Below are 10,223 nucleotides of genomic sequence, written 5' to 3' on the forward strand. Positions count from 1 at the left end.
AAACCCTTTTATCTGTGTCTGAAATACAACACAACCGGGGTGTGTGTGTGTGTGTGTGTGTGTGTGTGTGTTACCCGGTGGGGAATATGGGAGCGTTCTCCTGCTGTCCTGGAGCATCGACATGCAGAACTGAGAAATGCTGTGTCACTTCCAGCATGTCCTCGTAGTTAAACAGGCTGTTGAAACAAGACTTATCTATACACACACACACACACACAAATATTTATTATATATTATAATATTATGTTTTTAATCTTGTATATTAACTGTTAATGTTTGTGTGTGTGTGTCTACTCACGGTTAAGTCCGATGTCATGGTAGGTGAGGATTGTGGGTCGGTTGCCCTTAGCAACTCCCCTCATGGTAACGTGCAGCACACCGTGGGCCGTCTCCACATCGTGCTCCTGAACAACAAACAAGAGCTGAACTTCCTCCTGTCAGCAGCGACCCAGATGAACGTCTTACACTCGCTTCATGCAGTGAAGTGAGAGCAAAGAGAAACCAGTGACCTCCTCCAATCATTGCTTTCATTTTAACACCAGACAACAGCTCGTTTATCTCATGTTTCTCTTTGAAACACTTGAACATAGACCTGAACAACGTGCTGAAAGATCTGATGAATCCCATTATAGCTGTTTTCAGACCTGCACTCAAGTCTTAACAATGTTCCTGACGTGTTCCTGACGTGTTCCTGACGTGTTCCTCACATGTTCTGCAGGTTCTGTTTGTGAGAACAAATGTCTGAGTCAGTGTCTCTGGACATTTCCTGGATCTTCTCCTGCAGCCTCCTGGTAAAATGTGTGTAACATGTCCTTGTGAGTCCATGTGAGGAAACAGCAGGACAATGTGTGGAAGCTTCCCAGAGAGCGAGTGGACGTGTTGATGAGGTTTCTAACACGTGACGGACGTGAAACTGGAAGAACACAAACATCTCAGGATGAAGAAGAGGAGCCGTACACGTAGAAGACGAAGACGTCAACTGGGAAACACGAGGAGATTCCAGAGCTTTCGATAATCATATCTGAAAAACTCTGGAAAATGTCCTTAGTTGGGTCAGACACCAGATGGACAGCCCCAGTGCACATGAACGCACCACGCTGTAGTTGTGTTGCAGCTGGTTTGTGTGTAACTATATGATTTCATGTGAAACAGCAGCTTGTTCGTTCTCGTCTGACAGTAGAACGAATGGCTCATGAATCTATAGGCTGAGGTGTTGTCTCCAAATCTCATCGATCAACTGACCAAGGAAACAACGGACTGATCCTATTAATGGTTCTTCAACACATTCATGGGCACACACAAGCTGTGACACTACGTTATCACATGAATCTGTGAGACCGCAGAGCAGCTGAAAAACCACGATTTCCTTTTACTGATGTTGTTTGAATGAAAGTTCAAAACATTTTCATCATTTTAGTAAATTTAAGTTTAATTGATAAGATTTATTAATTCTTATCTCTTGCAGATCAACTTTTCCTTTTCCTGATTCAGAACTTCTCATTCTGTCTATTTCTGAGAACGATTTTAAAATGTATGTAACATAAATAATACTACCTGTCGTCTCTGTGTTTCTAGTGAAACAGTGAGTGTGGAGCTACAACAGGTGAACGGGCTAGGACGCTAACCGGCTAACAGAGCCAACACCTCGAGGTTAGCAGCAGCATGACTCAGGAGAGCAGGCCGATGAAACGCTAACTTACGAACTCACCACCCCGACTCCTAAAGAACAGGAGATCTGATGCAGATCCAGAGCGTCAGACATCCTGACAGAGGAGAGGAGGAGGACAGAGGAGGAGTTTCAGAGTTTTAAAGACACAAGGTTTCCCAAGATGGAAGGAAACAGAGAAACAGAGACAAGAGACGGAGGAGATTTTGTCCTTTAGCTTTCTGCAAAGTGAGAGAAGAAAGAGAAAGTGGGGGCGGTGTGATTGGATCAAGAGGAATAATCTCTGTTGTCATTGGCTGAGAGCCGTAAGGTCTTAAAGGTCTTAACAGCCAACCACTTCTTTCATCCCTCACTGGTTTCATCCTGTCTTCCCTTCAAATCTTATTCTGGCCTCTTCCCCTTCCTCTCTCTGCTCTCCTCCTCCTCCTCCTCCTTCTCCTCCTCCTCCTCCTCCTCCTCCTCCTCCTCCTCCCTCCTCCTTCCCTCCCTCCTCCTCCTCCTCCTCAGAGTAACCTGAGGCAGAGGGTGGTTTTAATTGAAGTCTTCTTCATCACGATATGTGTAGTTAATATTATTCAGTCTGAGAGGAGACGTCAACATGTCTGTTTTTAAAGATGTGGCTTCTTTAGCACCTTGTTGGTCGCCCTAACTTTTTAAATCATTGCTTTAAATCATTGCGAGAGGCAGAGCTCTGACTCTGTGTGATTTGAAATATCTTTGATCAGCATCATTGATGTAAAGTGACCTGCTCCAGTGACATTAGTCCTGCTGATCAATTACTGTGTGATTATCGATCTAACTCCAGCCTGATGTTTGGACACGTCACACACAAGCCTCTGAATGTGAGGCTGTTGCCTTGTGCTCTGATGAATTGATCCATTATCACCTTCGTTAAGTCTGATTCATTACGTGCCAGTTAATAGTCACGGCCGGATACAGAAACATGTTGGACAATCACAAACCCCTCCATGATGTAAACACATCAACACACTGTTATATCATTAACATCATAATATGACACATGTTGAATCACAGATTTTTATGCCTGTTTCAACACAAACACGTTGATGTGAAACATATCTAATGTTTGAGGTTTGAACATGAAGGTTCTTGTGTGTTAGTGCTGAACGTACCTGACAGTCAAAGTCCTGGAGATTTCTCCCGTTCTGAAGAGACACAGACAAACTCTTTTAATCAATAATATTAATTGTCATGAATAATCTTTTCCAGGAAATGATGCAGATTGTAAGTTTTTAACTCTTGAATATTTCTGTCGGCTTGGGGGGTGCTTGGTGTCTTGTTCACGAGTGACGGGAAGATGGGCGAGTTGGTAAAGTATCTGGAGGGATGCAGGCGTTGTACCAGCCCGATGTGTCGGAGAAGAAGCCTCAAGGCAAAGCTTTCAATTTACAGGTGGATCTCCGCTCTCAGCCTCAGCTCACAGAAGAGAGTTTTCTCCGTCAGACTGAGAGTCGGGTGAGGAGTTCAGACGTCCAGGGGGAGCTCGGAGTAGAAGCTCTGTACTTCACGTGGAAAGAGGACAATTGAGGTGGTTCGAGCATCTGGTCAGGATCCTCCTGGGCCACTTCTGTTGGAGGTTTACCAGGACGCCCAACTGGGAGGAGATCCTGAGGTAGACCCAGAACTCCCCGGAGGGACCACATATCCCATCAGGCCTGGGAACGCCTCGGGATGGAAGGCAACGGACAGACGGACGGACTGATGGAATTTTTCTTTTTAAAATGGCCTAACTAAGGGGGGATGATTAAGTCGGACAGTTATAGAAAAATATCCTGTTATGAAACAACCATTAAAAACTTGTAGGGGAACCTAACATGCAATTTGTTGTTTACAGTAGAGTATATATATATTACATTGTATTCAAATAAATTAATTTAAATGATCTACTTTAGTTTTTTATGCTCATTTTGAGTTTGGAGAAACATTTCGATTTTTCTGACTGGGCAGATCATCGCCGTGACCCCGGCGGAGCCCCGCCCCCTCACCTGTCCCGTCAGGAGGGGTTTGATCTCAGTCAGCTGGACGTCGTGAAGCTCCTCCATCATAAGACAACTTTACAGTCACCTTGGTAAAATCCTCCTTCAAGACACACACATGGATTCAAAACACACAAGAGACAGAATAAATAACATTTAGAGTTTCGATGTTTTCTTCTCATTGTCTTGAAAACACATTTAGAGGATGATGGGAGTTGTAGTCTTCAGTGTAATAGGTTGAAGATGTAGATTATTAGACATTAATGGTGAATTAATTAATTATTAACACAGACAATGGCCTTGTGTGTTTCTGTTGTGTATAAAGTAAAATTGCACAGGAGAAACATTTCCTGCAGCAGCTTCAGTCCAGGCACAGTGAAGCATGTAGGTCGTCTGAGTCCAACACACAATCACTGTAGCCGTCGCTGCAGCTACACATGCAAAGACAAAGGAAACAGACTTTGAGCCTCTTGGGTCTTGGGTTCAGAGTTTTACACATAAACACCGTTACAGTGACTATAACACACACGTTCTGTTCCACGAGACACAAAAAGGTCAATTCTAGTTGAGACCTGATGAATTCAAAGCTCTGAATTTTGACTTTTATGAAATGTTGAGACTTTGAGGTGCCTGACGAAACCGTGGATCACCTCTGCCTCCTGTCTCTCTCTCTCTCTTCCTGTCTGTCTCTCCACCTTTGGGCTGCGTTAAACTGACTTCTCCAACTGTGTGAATCTAATGGAAACAGCCAGTGATCTCTCACTGGCTGCAAGCCACCCAGTTGTGTGTGTGTGTGTGTGTGTGTGTGTGTGTGTGTGTGTGTGTGTGTGTGTGTGTGTGTGTGTGTGTGTGTGTGTGTGTGTGTGTGTGTGTGGGCAGACATGTTGGGTAACAGCACAGTGCTTTGGATGGATGTTGAGCTTCCTGCGGGCAATCTGGCTTTGACCCAAACAGATAAACTGACAGTGACTGTGAAGCTGCAGCGACCAGGTCAGGGCACGTGCACGCACACACACACACTCACACCCACCCACACACACTCACACACAGCATAACTTCAACGGAGATGAAACGAGGAGCGAGAGTTTAAGGCAGAAAACAAACCGGTTTGTGTTGAAGTGAGTCAGTCGGTGCAGAAATGAGACACAACCTGAAAACACTCGATCACAAACTGTGAACACATGGAGCTGAAGAAGTTCTGTCGCTGTTAGAGATGTTGAATGTGGTCTCAGAGTTTTAGACCTGACCTCTCACACTAAATCAGCTAATATATCGATACCTGATTATTATTTCACTCGTTAAAACCAGTGTGTCAGTCAGGATCGAGCTGCTACACAACCACAGACTGTACAACTGAATAATACAATGAGGACGAGAGAAAAGATCAAACGTACATTTTGTTCCTCAGTAACTTACTGTTCTTCTTATTATTATTATTATTATTATTATTCACCATCTTGATTCAGACTCAGTTCATTTCACTCGTGATGTTTATTTGACAATAATAGTTGTGGCTCTGCACAGGTCTGAGGTTGTTCCTGTGATGAACTGATGTCCTGATGGTTCTGCTGTCCGCCCACACACACACACACACACTCACACGCGCGCACACACACACACACACACGCACACACACACACACACGCACACACACAAAAGATGCACACATATGAACACACCCACACGTACGCAAACACACACGCACACACATATATATAATTACACACGCACGCACACACACACACACACACACACACAGTGCAGAGGAGCTGCCTAATTAATGAGCTGAGATGCTAATAGAAGCTGCAGACAGACAGCTTAGGCTTAGCAACCGTTGCTATGGGAGAGCTCGTTAGTTACACACTCTCTCTCTCTCTCTACACACACACACACACACACACACACACACCTGTAACACAATCCACTCGCGCCACAGACGACACGAGGATCTTCATCATCCGAGCTAACTTTAACATTCGCACACAATCAGCCGAGCCGCTAACTGACCTGTTAGCAGCTGGTCAGGTGACTGACCGTTACCCGGTGACAGAGGCGGTGAGCACTCACCGTCAGGCAGCCGTTAGCCGTTAGCCGTTAGCTCCCGTGTGTAACTCGAGTCGTCCGTGTAACGACTAGTTAGTTAGTGTGGGCTAGTTGACGGTCGGGGCGGAGCGGCGCGCGCTGCTCTCCGTCAGCGGCAGCACGAGGAGCAGGGGGGGCGGGGCCACGTCAACGTAAACAACAAGTCTCCGCTTCCGCCATGACGTCACAGCAGGCGTCAGGAGTTGAGAAGAACCAACACTAACGGAAGTACTGCTGGTCATCTCTGACGTGTTTCCGTTCCGATTGAGTATTGATGTGTGATTCTACTTCGAAATGAATCAAACACTAAGTATTTATATTTAGATTTAGATTCAGGCCCAGTTACCAGGGACGGACTGTGAGAAACTGAGGCCCAGGGCAAGGACAGAAAAATGGCCCCTTTGGCCCAATTCATGCTTCTGTGTCGAAGCTACGCCACACCCTGACGTGCACCTCCCCACAAATCGAACTAGGCGTTGAGGCGTTCGCTTGGTCAGACAGACTCGCCTCCATTTTTGAATTGAGATGAAGGAACGAAAAACGGTCGACGTCTAAATTTTCTTCGTTGCAGGTCTTGAAGAAAAAGTAGTTGCTCTTCAACATCTATCAGCTCCAACACGATACGTAACACTCGGCCTGGTTCTGAGGTAAACTGAGACGCCAGAGAAGTTGTAAATAAGCGGACCAGAAAGCAGAAGACACTGGACACCAGCATAGAAACTCTTCTGCCACTAGTGTTTCAACGGTGTAATTGCAGCTCACACACACACCTACGCCCAACGATGAATGTTGGGCCCTGTGCAGAGACTACGTGAGTATCTACGGCGTAGCTTCGACACAGAAGAGCACTCACAACAGACAAGAGAATTTTTAGCGCAAAGTCAATGCAAAGACGAGAATGGTGTGATAGTTGCAGAATTCGCTTCCCTACGTGAATTACTTGAACTCAGAACCACTTGTGGTCACTGCAGCCACTAGTCCTCCTCTTTTCTGGAGAACGGGCGAATAATCGAGAAAAGTTCCTGTTGTGGAAACTAAGCTCTACTGTGACAAGTCGAAATGCATGCTGGGAACATTCTCCGTGTTCATGAAGAGAGTCTGTATTGATTATTCAGGTTTGCAGAGAATCTGGTTTTGTGCCCAGAGAGAATAAGTGTTTTCATAAGAGATTTGTTTTGGTTATTTGAGGAAACTGGGTCATGTGTAACATCAGCAGAACATTTCACATGTTCTCTGTACAGCTCAGTTCCAAACACACCAACAGGAATCAAACCACATTTCTGTCCCTGTGAGTTTCAGCCGGTCATTAACACTCAGGGGTTCTGGTCCCTGCTGCCTCCTCTGTGAAGCACTCCACTCCGCTCCACTTTGATGGAGGAGGGATGGAAAGTTCACCCGTGATCCAGCCAGATGGGCTTTTTTGGGCTGGATTCAGTTTCTGGCAGGAACAGAAAGCAACCAGCCCATAATCCTGACAGTGTCTCGAATTATAAACACACCAGTGGGGTCTTATGTAGCCATTTGATGTTTGATCCCAAACTGGGATTTAAGATCAACTTTACACTCATGTGAAGCAGTTTGAGTTAACCAGTGGTTTGCAGGTCACTAAACAGGAAACAGTGTGAGAAACTCTGGTTTGTTTGTTCTCACACAGAAATATCTCAAACAAATGTTGGATTGATTGTCATGAAACTTTGTGTAAACATTGATGATGTCCTGGAACCAGTGATGAAACATGGATAAAGGTGTTTCAGACATTAACTGAACCACAGACATGTTCCTGACGTGTTCGCTCACATGTTCCTGACGTGTTCTGTGTGTGAGAACAAATGTCTGAGTCAGTGTCTCTGGACATTTCCTGGATCTTCTCCTGCAGCCTCCTAGTAAAATGTGTGTAACATGTCAGAGTGAGTCCATGTGAGGAGACAGCAGGACAATGTGTGGAAGCTTCCCAGAGAGCGAGTGGACGTGTTGATGAGGTTTCTAACACGTGACGGACGTGAAACTGGAAGAACACAAACATCTCAGGATGAAGAAGAGGAGCCGTACACGTAGAAGACGAAGACGTTAGAAGACCTTCTACATGACACAACACAAACAACATAACACAACAGCAGAACCACACAAACATTGAGAACAGCAAAGACACAACTCAACACTCATCGTCACGTAAAGACAAAAACACAACATAAAGCGTGTCGATACTTTTCAGGTTTAAACACAAACTCACTGCATCACAGGACCATTATTAAAACCCTGAACAGTGACATCATCATCGACATGAGCTCGATCCAGAACGAGAGCAGCTCATTAACCTCAATTTATTTGGGTAAAGAAAGTATTTTAATCTAAAATCTTGTAACTACTAGGCAGCAGAAGGAAAAGAGTGGTTTAAAGAACATATGTTAAAATGTATATATTTTTTTCTGTAGCTGATGAACGTTGAGTTGAGTCAAGTTCTGCTGTGAATCTAAACCCGAGACACATTCACAAAGTGACTGAAGTTGTATCATTTTATTCAAAGCTGGAAAACCTCAGAGAAAGGATGATCCTCGTCAACTCAGACGAACCGATCTAAACATGCGCTCGTGTTTCCGGTGGTTTCTAATAACGTGGTGAAGTCAGACTCGTATGTTGATGAGGATCATCTGAAACAGGTTAAATCAAACAGCTTCAAATTTAAAACAACTGTAGAGAAGAAGATCGGAGTTCTTCAGCGTCACTGTCAAAGGAAACACTGGAGTCGTTTTCAGAAAATAATCAGACAGAAGAAAAGTTTCAATTGGACTTTTTTCTTGAAATTACAACTTTTTCCTCAAATTCTCCAAACTTCCCTCGACTGTAGACTCGTGACTGTTCTATCAAAATAACTCTGCGGCTTTATACAGTTAAATTCTTCTATCAAACATTCAATTCAACATATTTACATTTTAAACATTTTGTGCTACGATGGAGGAAAGTTTTGCTGGTTTTAATGAAAACGGGTCGATGACGCTGAGAAGAATCAGCTGTTTCCATGAAACGGTCTTTAGAGGAAATATGATTTCCTTCTCTGTTCATGAGTGGGAGTGCTCACCAAACTTTTACAACTAAATATTTCATTAAGTTAAGGTTGTGAACGAACCTTTAAACTTAAAACACGCTGAGAACGTTTTTATTTTTCACGTAAAAAGCGAAATATTAAACTTTTTAAGTAAAAAACAAACTATTTTACTAAAATTACTTAAACCTGTGAACTGAGAAATGTCGAATTGATAAAATCATGGAAATCATCTGATGTCATAAAATATGTGTGTGTCAGCAGTTAAATTATACACAACAGGAAGTTTAAAATGATGCAAGATAACATATTGCTTTCAGTCTAAAGCTGTAACACAAACAAACCTTAACGTCTCCTGATGAGCTGATGACGTTGATCGATCACTTATAAAACCTGTGGTCACCACAGCCTGTGTGATGACGCAGACTGGAGTCGTGCTGGAGGCGGTTCAGGAAATGTTTCTTGTACCTTTTGTGAAATTTAAGTTTTAAAAAATCCCCTGTTCAGTTACTTCAGAAAATCGTCGCTCTGCAGAGCGACCACTAGAGGGGGCATGTCCTGCGACTGAGTGGAAACGATCCTCAGAGCGACACGCCCTGCGACGCGCTCAACATCCTGTCGTGCGCTGGCCTCGTCTGTCTGTCCCTTTGCTCCTATTGGCCAGGTGTGACTTACAGGGTCCAAGGTCAGGGGTCGGAGATGAGGGACTGGGTCAGCGGCAGACCGACAGGCGTCTCACGGTGCAGAGGTCACGCAGCAGCCGCCTCATTCGCTGTTTGAGCTGCGGGAGTCGGGACAAAGGGTCGGGAGGCTCAAGCTCACCTGAGTGATCCAACCAGGACTCTAACACTGAGAGAGAGAGAGAGAGAGGGAGAGGGGGAGAGAGAGAGAGAGACAGAGAGAGAGAGGGAGAAGGAGAGAGAGAGCGAGAGAGAGAGGGAGAGAGAGAGGGAGGGAGAGAGGGGGAGAGGGAGAGAGAGAGAGAGACAGAGAGAGAGGGAGAAGGAGAGAGAGAGAGAGAGAGAGAGGGAGAGAGAGAGAGACAGAGAGAGAGAGAGGGAGAGAGGGACAGAGAGAGGGAGAGAGGGAGGGAGAGAGAGAGAGAGAGAGAGAGAGAGAGAGAGAGAGAGGGAGACAGAGAGAGGGAGGGAGGGAGAGAGAGAGAGACAGAGAGAGAGACAGAGAGAGAGAGGGAGAGAGGGACAGAGAGAGAGAGGGAGAGAGGGAGAGAGAGAGAGAGAGACAGAGAGAGAGAGAAGGAGAGAGAGAGCGAGAGACAGGAGAGAGAGAGAGAGAGAGAGACAGACAGAGAGAGAGAGAGAGAGAGAGAGACAGAGAGAGAGAGAGAGACAGACAGAGAGACAGAGAGAGAGAAGGAGAGTGAGAGAGAGCGAGAGAGAGAGAGAGAGAGAGGGGGAGAGACAGAGAGAGAGAGAGA

At 45.1% G+C, this 10,223-nt stretch overlaps 2 protein-coding genes across 5 annotated transcripts in view; both read right to left on the reverse strand.

Moving 5' to 3' along the window:
- The window catches only part of LOC118110482 (protein NDRG3), an 11,391-nt gene extending 5,475 nt beyond the window's left edge, over positions 1-5,916 (reverse strand). Inside the window, exons 1-5 of one of the 4 annotated variants that reach the window (XM_035158246.2) lie at positions 5,671-5,909; positions 3,673-3,766; positions 2,800-2,832; positions 299-404; positions 75-195 (exon numbers count right to left, since the gene is read on the reverse strand). In XM_035158246.2, coding sequence (XP_035014137.1) covers positions 75-195; positions 299-404; positions 2,800-2,832; positions 3,673-3,732 — 320 coding nt within the window. In that variant the 5' untranslated portion in view covers positions 3,733-3,766; positions 5,671-5,909. Of the gene's footprint in view, positions 1-74; positions 196-298; positions 405-1,708; positions 1,987-2,799; positions 2,833-3,672; positions 3,767-5,670 lie in introns of those variants that run through there. The other 3 variants (XM_035158245.2, XM_035158249.2, XM_035158248.2) reach the window with 3 other exon arrangements.
- A 2,328-nt stretch (positions 5,917-8,244) lies between these two features.
- Positions 8,245-10,223, reverse strand: part of LOC118111309 (PHD finger protein 20) — a 39,396-nt gene continuing 37,417 nt past the window's right edge. The window contains 1 exon segment of the mRNA XM_047340140.1: positions 8,245-9,634. Within this exon segment, the coding sequence (XP_047196096.1) occupies positions 9,498-9,634 (137 nt within the window). The 3' untranslated portion in view covers positions 8,245-9,497.

Source organism: Hippoglossus stenolepis, chromosome 6 (assembly GCF_022539355.2).
Source record: "Hippoglossus stenolepis isolate QCI-W04-F060 chromosome 6, HSTE1.2, whole genome shotgun sequence".
In the NCBI taxonomy this organism is placed as follows: Eukaryota; Metazoa; Chordata; class Actinopteri; order Pleuronectiformes; family Pleuronectidae; genus Hippoglossus; species Hippoglossus stenolepis.